The sequence below is a fragment of the Equus caballus genome, chromosome 1 (assembly GCF_041296265.1).
Source record: "Equus caballus isolate H_3958 breed thoroughbred chromosome 1, TB-T2T, whole genome shotgun sequence".
Classification (NCBI taxonomy): domain Eukaryota; kingdom Metazoa; phylum Chordata; class Mammalia; order Perissodactyla; family Equidae; genus Equus; species Equus caballus.
Window position 1 is genome coordinate 103,423,952 of NC_091684.1, and position 13,390 is coordinate 103,437,341.

General features: G+C 40.4%; 1 protein-coding gene across 2 annotated transcripts in view; it reads left to right on the forward strand.

The window, feature by feature from the left end:
• BTBD1 (BTB domain containing 1) overlaps window positions 1-13,390 on the forward strand; it is a 43,205-nt gene that overhangs the window by 14,077 nt on the left and 15,738 nt on the right. For both annotated transcript variants that reach the window (XM_070230231.1, XM_023625921.2), the window contains exons 2-4: window positions 1,246-1,402; window positions 6,692-6,797; window positions 13,021-13,218. In XM_070230231.1, coding sequence (XP_070086332.1) covers window positions 1,246-1,402; window positions 6,692-6,797; window positions 13,021-13,218 — 461 coding nt within the window. The remainder of the gene's footprint in view (window positions 1-1,245; window positions 1,403-6,691; window positions 6,798-13,020; window positions 13,219-13,390) is intronic.

A 13,390-nucleotide genomic window follows, 5' to 3' on the forward strand; every position in this document is an offset into this window, starting at 1 on the left:
CCTTGCGCGCTTCCCTGTAACGGCATGTTCTGAAAGAAGGTAATGAATTTTCTTAAACACTTCTTTTACCACTTGGGCCCTGGAAATGTAAGTGTAATAAATGTTCTAATATCTTTGGCATCGCTAAAATGAAATAGTCGTTCTTAATGACATACTTCTCCAGCCCCCTTGGCTGTCCTGAGTATAGTTGAGAACTGGGCCACTGAGGAGCAGGCCCTTGGGCCTCTTCAGGGTCTCTGAGGAGCCACAGAGGGGGCCTGAGTTGCGTGTAAAAGCCCTGGGATGGTTTAGCAAGAACTGCCCGCGCCTCCTTGCGACTCTCTGCTTTATCTGTAGTTCTGTGAAGCTGAATTATCTTAGCGACCTGGCAGTTAGAAGCAGCGAACTGGGGGAAGGCAGTATTGGGCTGGTAGTATTTTGGGAGAAGATTGGACCTAAATACCCCAAAGCACATAGCAACACGTGGTCGTTTAAGATACTGTTAAATTGTTTATTCTCCAAAGCCCCAGTACTCTAGTCTTTCTCATAATGCTAATTCTGGGATAACAATGAAAGGTTAAAAGATTCTCAGAATAAGAAGACACCATTATCAGAAAATAAATGAATGTTTTGACATTTAAATATGTGAACTTCAGCCGTCTGTAGGTTTGCTTAAGTAAACCTCCTTTGATGAGGGAGAGAGAAGGGAACCACTGCGTCCTGAGCTGCTCAGGGGGCTAAAAGACCTCTGCATATTTGCCTCAGAGACACGAGTCTGTCTCATGATCTTCAGTTTTCTCTGTAAAATGGAGACCACCTGCCTCTCGGGACTGAGCAAAGATAGGATGAGGTGATGTGTGTGTAAATACCCTGCAAGTCTGATGTGCGTTTCAGGTTATTTTTCAGTTTGCTCGTTATCTTTTAAAATATTCCTCAGAGGTTTAACTCTGATGACTTGCCTATCAAAAACCTTACTGACCGGGCCAGCCCCGTGGCTGAGTGATTGGGTTCGCACACTCTGCTTCTGCAGCCCAGGGTTTCCCTGGTTCAGATCCCGGGCTCAGACATGACACCACTCATCAGGCCATGCTGGGGCGGCATCCCACATAGCACAACCAGAAAGACCTACACCTGTACTACAGCTGTGTACTCGGGGGCTTTGGGGAGAAGAAGAAAAAAAAGATGGGCAACAGATGTTGGCTCAGGTGCCAATCTTAAAAAAAAAAAAATTACTGACCACCTTTGCAATTTCTAATTGCTTTCCAGATTTCTATATTCAGATGAAGTTCAGATCGGCCCAGAAACAGTGATGACCACTCTTTATACTGCTAAGAAGTATGCAGTCCCAGCCTTGGAAGCACATTGTGTGGAATTTCTCACGAAACATCTTAGGGCAGATAATGCCTTTATGTTACTCACTCAGGTAAGTAAATGTAGCTAAGGTATATATCACTGTAGCTTTAAGAATTGAGTTTAACTATATATGAATGTTTAGTGTTTCCTGGAGAATTAGTTCTAGATCATTATTTTAAAGTATATGTAAGTATTCTTATAATACCATTCAGGGGACCATATACAGTTCATGTGATTTTGGAATAGAAAAGCAGGTTAGAGTTAATACAGTATCATCCAGGTAGAGAGACCAAATCCTTATGTGAGTGGGGTGTTAGGACTCACAGTTCTGTAGCTATTTAGGATTGGAGATGGCATTAGGATCTCGTGTCATTACCTCGTGACTGAGGTGCGAAAGCAGGAGGTTTTCTGGACATCTGTGTTGTCAGTTTTTGGTGTTGGATCTGAAGTCAAGGTTGAGTATTTCGAGTCCAGAAAGGTTCTAAGATTTACCTTTGGACTTGTGTTTGTGAGCTTGCTCACCTGCTCCTGGAGGATTGAGAATTTCGGGTTATGGGAAGTATTCTGTCTCTGACATTCAGAGTTTTCACTGAGTGCAGTGTGCATACAGAAAAGTGCACGTATCCTAAGTTTACAGTCTGATGAATTTTCGCCAACTGAACACACCTATGGAACCAGTAACCAGCCCTTAACATACACTATTTAGCATTTGTTAAAGGCCTTTAATCTGAGCTTTACACTTTAGATTCAAGTATATTGCTGTTTTTCTTTTTAGACGATGTTATAATACCCTTGTACAAGTTGTTTAAAAATTTCCAAGCTAGCCTCTAGCCACATGTTATGGATTGAATTGTGTTCCCCAGAGTCCATGTGTTGAAATCCTAGTCCCCGGTACCTCAGGATGTGACCTTATTTGGAGATAGGGTTTTTATAGAGGTAAGCAAGTTCAAATGAGGGGGAAAAATTCTAAGCTGATAATAAGTAATCCTGTTAAATATTAGTACTAGAAATAATCATGGGTGTCCCCTAGCTCAACCCTCTCGTCTTCCAGATAGAAAAACTAAAACCTGGGCTAATTAGCCACCTGCCCAAAATCTCATTAACAGGCTAGGTGGGGCCAGAGCCCAGGGCTGTGTTTCCCAGTTCTGCATTCATTCTGTCATAGAAAATGTCTGATGGCACCATTTGGGTTTTTTTTAAGTCTTCTGTCATCAAGTATTTGTAGTTACAGAAGAAGGAACATGCTGGTGTCACCTTTTCTTGGACATAATCACAGAACTCCGTGTCTGTATATGTGGGATGCCAGACACTGAGCTGGTCTTTTTACGTGTTATCACATTTTCTCCTCACTACAGCTCTGAGGTATTGTTTACTCTTATCCCCATTTTACAGGTGAAGAAATGGAAGCTTAGAGAGGTAAATATATAACATTAGACAGCAAGTGGTAAAACTAAGGTCTCAACTTTAAACCAAGAGTTCTTAAGGTGTGATGATATTGATGATGATAATAGCAAAATGTATTGAGTGATTACTGTGTGCCAGGCGCCTTCTCAGTGTTTTGTATGCATTAATTCATTTAATCACCACAATAACTTTAGGAGGTGTAGGTGTTGTGGTAAAGGTTTTCTTATTATCCCCATTTTATAGATAAGGAAATTGAGGCACAGAGAGGTGAAATAACCTGACCAGGGTCATATCAGTAATATGCGATAGCTCCCTGCTTTTTTTTCCTCTTTTGAATTTGTGATGAAAACCTAATAAAGAAGTTGATATTATTAAGATTCCTTACTGTCCAAGGGGTTTTATTGTGTGTAGAGAGGATCACTTAACTACTTTTCTAGAAAAAGTTAAGTCATAAAATTCAGAAACCAGTAAATTAAACTTTGACAATTAAAATACACTTTCTAGTTCAGTAGGTCCAAGGAGGATCTGAGAGTCTGCGTCTCTCACAGGCTCTCAGATGATGCTGGTGCTTCTGGACCACACTTTGAATAGCAAGGGTTAGCAGATGTCACTGTGAGGGAAAAGGAACTTTTCAGGGCCTTGTGTGTCTGAGAACCCAATTTTATTCCACATTTTTCGTTGATAGGATCAGGTGAATTAGCCCACAAATTGTCTTGTGAGCTTCTTGTTCCTGTCAAGTAGCTCATTTGAACTGAGCCAGTTCATTTACTTGAAAGGACCTATGCCGGCTTCACTGTAAAACAGAGTCAGTATCTTGTACCAGCATGATTTATAGGGGGGAAACTCTTTTTTTCTTTTCTCTCTCTTTTTTTTTTTTTTTGCTGAGGAAGATTACCCCTGAGCTAACACCTGTGCCAATCTTCCTCTTTTTTTTTTGCTTGAGGAACATTAGCCCTGAGCTAACATCTGTGCCAGTCTTCCTCCACTTTAGATGTGGGTCACCACCACAGCATGACTGACAAGTGATGTAGGTCTGTGCCAGGATCCAAACCTGCGAACCTGGGCCACTGATGCGGAGCATGCCAAACTTAACCACTATGCCACAGGGCTGGCCCTGAAAAACATTTTTTATGAAGTGATACAATCATAGTGATATTTTATCAGAGATAATGCTAGACTCAAACTAAATTTGGAGAAAATCTATTTTACTTTAAGTAGCAACAATAGATTCCATAGGAAACTTGATATTGCCTGTGTAATCTGAGTGACTGAAATATTGCTACTCTGAATAGAATAATTTTTACAAAAAATTGTTTTTCCTAGAGTGAAAGATCAATTTTTGTATGAACACTAAAAATATAGTTGGCCATTAAAATATCTGTTGATACTAGAATTTCACTTGTTAAAAATGTACTATTTTTCATATTTTAAAAGTACGTTAACTATGATCCTAGACTAGATCCCATGCTAGATGAAAAAGTGTTACAAAAAACATTATTGGGTCAACTGAGAAAACTGAAATACAGACAGATTAGATAAAAGTATTGTGGCATTCTTTACCAAAGTTAATCACTGTGGTTATATAAGAGAACGTCCTTATTCTTAGGAGATAGACACAGAAGTGTTTAAGGGCAGGGGCTCCGATACCTGTACTTTGTTCTCCAGTGGTTCAGGGCGCTCCTCCAGTATATGCGTGCGTGTGCACGTGCCACACACACACACATATTCTTGCCTGTTTTCTTATACGCTGCTTATCTTGATCCTTAATAAAACCTCTAGGTTAAATAAGGCAGACGTTATTATCCTATTTGTATATGCATGTATACGTTAGATGTGTATACACGCGCACACACAGAGAGCAAATGATAAGACAAATCAGGCAAAATGTTAGATAACATTTAGATGGGTAAATATGGCTAAAGGGTATATGGGTATTCTTTTTACTTCCAACTTTTCTGTAAATTTGAAATTATTTCTAAATAAAAAAGTTTATAAGGGAGAATTGCATGAGTTAAGATTCTATTAATACAGATTTTATATTATTTAGAGCTAAGTTTACTAAAAATTTGACTAAGCAAATTAATATAAACAAGCTCAGTATATAATCTAAGAAGAGCATTTCAAATGTATTTATTCTATAATTTTAAGAAACGTTCTACTAATTTAAAAATATATACTTTTATATAGTAAATATAATTATATATCATATATAATATATATATGTTTTAAATTTAAGCCAGTGTGTTTAATGCTGTCCTCTCTCCCCCATAAAATACATGGTAACTGTTTAGGTTAGGGATGTTTATCGTTTGTTCAGTAGCATCTGAGTTACTAAATCCTTTGAAAGTGAATTTTACTCTAAGATTAAATGAAGAGTCATCAGCCATGCCAAATAACGGTGTCGTTTATGGTATGGCTAATTGGCGATATTCTCAGCAGGTTTCTGCATGACCCAGCATGAGTACCTCTGTGCATTTCGTGTTTGTCCCTGCTGTTAAATGTAAACAGAGCTGACCCTGGGCCAGAATGAAAGACTGGTCATTGGCAGACCTGTCGTCATGTCTCCTTTTTCAGTGGAGATGGTTTTCTAAAATCTCATTTGAGTTTGGATTCCAGTCTCTTCCTCCCCCGACCCCTTGGCTTTTAAACTTGTTTTTTTTTGAATTATAATATGCAGCCTGATAAAGCACATATTATAAGCTCAACTTCAACTTCTGACTTCTGAAGGCCTACATAAGCTTTGCTAAAATCATGCAGTATATACTCTCTTGCTCAATACCTCCTGTGGCTGCTTTTGCTTGTCATTTGTGGGATTCATCCATATCGTTGTGTGTAGTTGTAGGTCGTTCATTCTCATTGTTGTGTAATATTCCATTGTGTGAATTTATTTGCTCTTCTGTTGTTAGACCTAGTTTTTGCTTAGGTTCCCAGAGCTTTCATGCTCTAAAATTCTTTTGCTTCATTCTCTCCCCCAGTCAAAACAGGAAATGGAAAAAAGACCCTGATCTGTTTGTCCTGGTATGCTTGACAACTGATATTATCGTTTAGTGAAAAGATCATAAGACTTGACTTTAAGTACTGGCTTTGCAGCATAACTAGCTAGATGATATTAGGTAAATCAGTACCCCTCTCTGAGCCTCTGTTTCCTCATGTGGAAAATGGGATGATAATGTCTGCCTTATCTAACCTAGAGTGTTCCTTAGGATCAAAATAAGTAATGTGTAAGAAACTAGACAATGTACAGTGACGTGTCGCTTAATGATGGGGATATGTTCTGAGAAATGCATCGTTAGGCGATTGCGTCATTATGTGAACATCATAGAGTGCACTTACACAAACCTAGATGGTGTAGGGGCTGGCCCCGTGGCCAAGTGGTTAAGTTCGCGCGCTCCGCTGCAGGCGGCCCAGTGTTTCGTTGGTTCGAATCCTGGGTGTGGACATGGCACTGCTCATCAAACCACGCTGAGGCAGCCTCCCGCATGCCACAACTAAAAGGACCCACAACGAAGAATATACAGCTATGTACTGGGGGGCTTTGGGGAGAAAAAGGAAAAAAAATAAAATCTTAAAAAAAAAAAAAAAAAACCTAGATGGTGTAGTCTGCTATATGCTACTGATCTTGTGGGTCCACCGTCATATATGCGGTCCGTCATTGACCGAAACGTCAGTATGCAGTGCATGACTGTGTATATAAGCATATGAAAATAGAAATAACAGGGTTGTTAGTGGTGCTGCGAATTTGTTGTTATCTCAGCAGAGCATTTGTGCTTTTTTGGCTTTTCGTTTCTGATTGTGGAATGAAAATTTTTAAGAATATATAGACATTATAGTTGTATTTTAAGTAAGTGTTTTTATGTAATTTGTAATTATAACTCTTTACAGTATTGACTTTGAATATGTACAGCCTGAAGGTAAAATAACTATGAAAATAGAATAACTATCTTTTTATGTTTAGGCTCGATTATTTGATGAACCTCAGCTTGCCAGCCTTTGTCTAGACACAATAGACAAAAGCACGATGGATGCAATAAGTGCAGAAGGGTTTACTGACATTGATATAGGTAAGTTCACTATGAATTGAAATTTTGCCCTTTAAGTACAGTAATGCCTTACTAGTCAGCCTTCTTGGTGGACAAAGTTTTTAAATTAGTGTTTTTTCCAAATGTTTTAAGTCTGCTTCTTTAAGAGTTTTGCTTTCTTTGTTTTGGTGAAATATTCCTGAAAGTCTTAACTACATCATTGCCTTTTAAAAGATATTAAATCAAATAAATATTCTTTGAATGCTCGCCATATGCATGACTTTACACTAGGGTCCTTCTAGAAATACAAAGAGTAAAATGTGATTTTTCTTAAGGAAACTATCATCTAATTGGAGAATCAAGGAGCAAATATGTAAAAGTTAAGATTTAAGACCTAATAGAAGACACGGCATAGGGCAAATGTGATTTTTGCCTTTTCTGAACTAGATGCATAGAAGATAATTACCTTGGAAATCCGTAGCGTGGAGAGATTCCCTCAAATGGGAGTAGTGTCAGGAAAATCTTGACAGAGGAGGTGCTGACATGGGCTCAAAGAAGGGATAGTATTTGAATAAGGAAGAGGAACGTGGAACTGCATGAGGAGGGTATGTGGAGGAAGGGAGCTGTGAGGCAGGTCAGAGCCAGGCTGTGGAGGACCGTCTAATGACGGGAAGGCGTTTGAATTTTGTCTTGTAGGAGAGTAGAGCAAGCTGATCCAGGCCTGTGGCTTTAAATATTATCTTCATCGTGATGAAGCCAAAATGTAGATCCTCAACCCTGTCCTCTTCTGGGCTCCAAACTTAGATCCCCAGCCATTTACTTAACATCTTCATTGGGAGATTTTTTAGGCATTTCAGACAACACAGCTAACAGGGAGCCATTGATTCCCCCACTCCCTGTCAAGTTTTTTCTGTTTCTTTCCAATTTTTTTCACTCTCAATGACACCACCATGCGTCTGATTTCTCAAGCCAAAAACCTAGAAGTTATTCGTAATTATTTTCATTCTTTCATACCCCCCATGCAGTTTATCAGCAAGTGCTCCCGGCTGTACTTTCAAAATGTATTCTGAATCTGACCGTTTCTTACCATGTCCACTACTGCCAGCTAGTCTAAGCCACTCTTCTCTTTCACCTGGATAACCTCTGTGGTGCCCTGTTGTCTCCTTGTTTCCATCCATACAGTCCATTCTCTACACAGCAGCAGATTTACATCCTAAATCATATGGTATCACCTCCTTAATTCCAGTGTGTTCCCACTGCAGTTGGAATAAAATTCAAACTCCTTACAAAGCTTAAAAGACCCTACATGACCAGGCCTTGTATTAGTGAGGGTAGGCCAGGCTTGGCTGTGATAACAAATAGACCCCAAAAATGCACGCTCAACACGTTTGCATGAATAAACCCAAAAATGCTACTGGCTCAGGCACAATAGAAGTTTGTTTCACACTCATGTAACAGTCCCAAGACTGTGTTACTGGCCAGCAAGGAGCTGTCTTCCATCTTGTGGTTCTGCCATTCACTAGGGCCTCGTTACTATCTGTGTCTCGGTGGTAGACGGGAGAAAACATTTGCAGGAAAAACACCCACATGTTAAAAGCTTTGACCTTGAAATGGCACCCTCATTTTGGCTCTTGTTTCATTGTCCAGAATTCAGTCACATGATCCCACCAAACTTTGGAGGAGGCTAGGAGATGTGGACTAGTCACATCTCAAGAAGAAGAGAGAACAGGTTTTTTGTAAACAGCTGGCAGTCGCCACCAACCTGTCTGCATCTGACCGTATCTCCTGCCATTCTCCCCCTCATCCACTGTTGGGTATGCACTGGCCAGGGTTATTTCTGTTTTCAGCCTTTGTATTTACTGTTCCTCCTCATTGCACCTTTCCTCTCGGAATCCCTGTGTGGCTTCTGCCTTTAATCATTCAGATCTCAGGCTGGATGAGACCTGAGAGAGGCATCTCAGACCTACTTAGTTAAAGGATGCACCACGTTCTCCTAAACAGTCCCTGTTCGTTACTCTGGTTTATTCTCCTCATAATGCATGACACTGTCTGAAATTCTTCTTTGTCTCTGTGTGTTTATGTTGATTGTCGCTCTTTAAAGGCAGGGACTTTGTCTAGTTTCTCACTGTATCTCTAGCACTGAAGAGAGTAGAACATAGTATGTGTTCAGTTAATATTTGTTGACCAACTGGACTGGCTGACTGTGTCTAGAATGTTGCCTTTCCTTCCCACCTTGGCTCATTCTCACTCAGTCTTTCTTTTCTTTTTTTTTTTGAGAAAGATTGGCCATGAGCTAACATCTGCTGCCAATCCTTCTCTTTTTGCTGAGGAAGAGTGGCCCTGAGCTAACATCTGTGCACATCTTCCTCTACTTTATATGTGGGACGCCTGCCACAGCAGGGCTTGATAAGCTATGCATAGGTCTGTGCCTGGGATCTGAACTGGCAAACCCCGGGCCGCAGAGCATGGAAACTTAACCACTACACCACCAGGCCAGCACCTTCACTCAGTCTTAATGTCTTGGCTCCACTTATACTTCTGCATTGACTGGTTTCTTAAGAACTGACACCCCACCCTCTTCCATGACACTTGGTATATTCCTCTGTCATGATAACATCCCATTGCTAGTTTGCCTGTCTGTTGCATGGTACCTTAGGCAGGATTCATGCTCATCTTGCGTTATCCTGAAAAGCAGGCACTGGGTTGGGTTCTTCCCCAGTAGACAGCGTGTGCCGTTGAATGTCTAAGTTACTGGGTGTTTGAAGCATTGTTTAGTCTTAATTTCTTTCTCCTTGAGGAGTTCTCAAGTGCTACATTTGTACTTCAGTCTACTCTCAGTTGAAATAATACCACCTTCATCTGGGTGACTTACTCCTGGGGGTTGTTTTGTAAATAGCTCCGGTGTTAAGCAGGCCAAGGGAACCTGGGAATACCCTATAAATGTTTGTGTATTTGATTTGACTCACACTTCTTTATATTATAATCCAGTATGATCTTTATAAAACATAATCTTCTGTTTTTATGATCTTTATTAGGCTCTCAGCTATAATTTCTTATCATAACATATCTGCCAATAGAAGACCTCTGTTTCCACCCCATAGTTGTTTGCCTCAAATGTACTTATTAAAAATTGGGAATGAGAGAGAAGTCTAGGAGCTGAGAGAAAGAAGGGCCTGGCTTCAGGAGCTTTTTTACAGCTGTCCTAGATTCTGGGGGTGCTTTTTCTGCTCTGGGATTGGAACGTGTGTTCTGGAGGGATGTGCTTCCCAGTTTGCAAGTAGGGAGACACTGTTTCTCTCTCATAGCTTTTTGCTAAAGAAGAAGATAATACGTCACACTGATAGACCAAAATGAATTCACATTATGCCAAGGGCAGTGTGATGTGCCCCTTTTTTGGTCCTATTTTAAGATTCTGTGTTGACGTTTCCTGAAGTTATTAGCATACACGGTAGAGACGTGTAGGTCCAAAGTCGTCTGTTTTCCCTTGAGTGAGTACACGTTGTGGTCATTTTGTAGTCCTAATCCTCCAGGTACTGAGGGATCGTGGTTCACGTTCATTAACTTGGGAAGAGGCTTCGTGGAGCCTTAGTTTATACTTGTCTCTTCAGCTACAAGAGAAGGAAAAAAAGCTGATTTTCTTTTTCAATTATGTTTAACCTGTTCATTTTTAACGTATTGTTGACCCCCTGCTGTGTTCTGGGGACCGTGCTATCTTTGCTGGACTCATAGCTATGTTTGATATTGACCAATATTTGCTTCTAGTATGAATGTGTGGGCCATTGCAGAGTAGAATGTTTTTAAAATAAATTTTTCTTAGATGTGTATTTCTGGGTAATTTAATCATATTTAATGTTTTCATTGATTGCTGCTATATATAAGTATGCCATCCTCCTTTTTATTTAAATTAAATTAAATTTGAAGTATAACTGTTAGATATTTTATGATACTGCCTATTTGCCTATTTTATCAAGGTTTTTTTTAGAAAGGAAGATTTCATGTGTGTAATTTTCTTTTTTTTTTGAAGTTTTTTTTTCTCCCCAAATCCCCCCAGTACCTAGTTGTATATATTTTAGTTGTGGGTCCTTCTAGCTGTGGCATGTGGGATGCTGCCTCAACATGGCCTGACGAGCGGTGCCATGTCTGCACCCAGGATTCAAACCAGTGAAACCCTGGGCCGCCAAAGCGGAATATGTGCACTTAACCACTCAGCCACAGGGCCGGTTCATGTGTGTAATTTTCCTGTACCTCTAGAACCATCTTTTTTTAGAACCAAGGTATTTATTTTAGCCGTTTGAGAAAGAGATCTAAAACATATTTTACTTCACCTGCCTTTGTTAAGCGATGTGTATTGGCTATAGTTGAGGCTGCTGGTGATTATTGGTGCCCATTACCATGAGTATCAGTTATTGCACAGTGAAGCCGCAGGCCTCTCTAGTGTTGTTTCTTGTTGTTGTTTTTAATCTCTTTCTCTTTGCATAAAAGACTCTTGACTGTGGTGCTTTTCAAGTTCTTATGTCTCCTTTTCACAAATTTCCTCTCTTCTCTGTCCCTGTTAGATTTCAGCCTATTATTTCATTTTAGTATGTTGGCCTCTAAAAAAGCCTCTTTCTCTGAGCTTACTGCTTCTGATCTCCTGTAGCTTAAAAATAACTGGCTTATTTTAATTTTCCCTGTGATAAGAAGGAAAGGTTTCTGAGTGAGGGCCTGAGGTGCGGGCATGACACTTATACTTGGGTGTCAGATGGGGATTTTAAACTTCTTATGTCCAAAATTAGGCTTGAGGTCTCCCCTAACCGCCCCCTCCCCGAACCTGTTCCTCCTCATCTCGGTTGATGATGCCACCGCATCCCCCCATTGCTTAGACTATCAACTTTGGAATAATCCTTGACTCCCACTGTTGCCACCTGTGTCCAGTCTGTTAGGAAATCTCATTGAGTCTTCTTCAGAATATATCCTAAATCTGCTCATTTTCTACCACCGGCTCCTGGTCCGGGCCACTGTCACCTCTGAGCTGGCTCAGTGCAAGAACTCCTAACTGATCTTGCTCCCACTCTTGTCTCTACTCATTTCGTCTCAACACAGCTGCCAGGGTGATCCTTGTAGAACATAAAGTGTCCCAGCTCACAGCCTTCCAGGGCTTCCCCTTTCACTCAGTAAAAGCAGAACCATCTACAGGGTGCTTCAGCACTGTACCCCATTTCCCCCATGTTTCGGGCCCCATCGCCTCCTACTTTTCCCTCTTGCCCCTCCGCTCTATTCCCACTGGCCTCCTGGCTGCTGCTCAGATAGGCCAGGTACACTTTCACGTGAGCACCTCCACACTGGCAGTCCTGGAATGCTTCTTCTCTTTAGGTGTCTGTTTGTCTTATTCCCCCTTACCTCCTTCAAGTCTTAGCTCGCCTGAGGCCTACCCAAACTATCCTATTTTATTATTATTATTTTTTTTGTGAGGAAGATTGGCCCTGAGCTAACATCTGTGTCAGTCGTCCTCTATTTTATGTGGGATGCCGCCACAGCATGGCTGCCCACAAGAGGCACTAGGTCCATGCCCCGGGATCCGAACCTGTGAACACGAGCTGCCAAAGCAGAGTGAGCAAACTTAACCACTATGCCACCGGTCTGGCCCCCAAACCATCCTGTTTTAAACTGCACTTCTGATCCCCCTAGCCTGCTATTTTTTCCTAGATTTATCACCTAACATACTACAGTTTACTTAAGTTTATTTAATCTGTTCCCCCCCCATTAGAATGTAAGCTCCCTGAAGGCAAGGGATTTTTTACTTTCTGTTCCATGATCGATCCTCAGTGTTTGCAACAGTGCCTGGCACATAGTGAGTGCTTCGTGAGAAATATTTGCTGAATGAGTGAATGAGTTGTATTCTGTAGACTTTATGAATTTATGTATGTTACTAATTGGAGGCTTTTTCTTTGACTTATTATTAATCTTGTTCTGGATATTTGAGTTTGCTTGATAAATTGCATGAATATATAAAATATATCTAAGCTTCCATGTATGGTAAGTAATAGGTTGAACGTTAACCTCGTAGTAATTTTTTAAAGAAAACTTTGCAGTATTTTTGCAAAAAAAATTTTGCAATAAAGAAAAATATTAATTCTTTGATATTTTTAATTATAGTCTATAGTTTTAAGTATTGAACCTTTTATTGAGATTTAAAAACTTAATATATGTAAGCATGTTTTTCAGTATTGTTTTGTTAAAGAGCAAAATATTCCTAATTTGATTTATTTTTGCGTTTTACCTATAGACACACTCTGTGCAGTTCTAGAAAGAGACACACTTAGTATTAGAGAAAGTCGACTTTTTGGAGCTGTGGTACGATGGGCAGAAGCGGAATGTCAAAGACAACAATTGCCGGTGACTTTTGGAAACAAACAGAAAGTTCTAGGAAAAGCACTGTCCTTGATCCGGTTCCCACTGATGACCATAGAGGAGTTTGCAGCAGGTATGGCTGTGACTTGACCAGAATGCATGTGGAACTGTTTTAATGGGCAGGCGGTCAGTCTCCCCGTGCGAGAGAAGGAAAGAAGCTGTTTGTTGAGTACTAGTCGTTCTTCTAATCCCGTGATACATGAAGGGTGTTTGTGTGTGTAATTTGGTTTAATTCTCCAAATAGC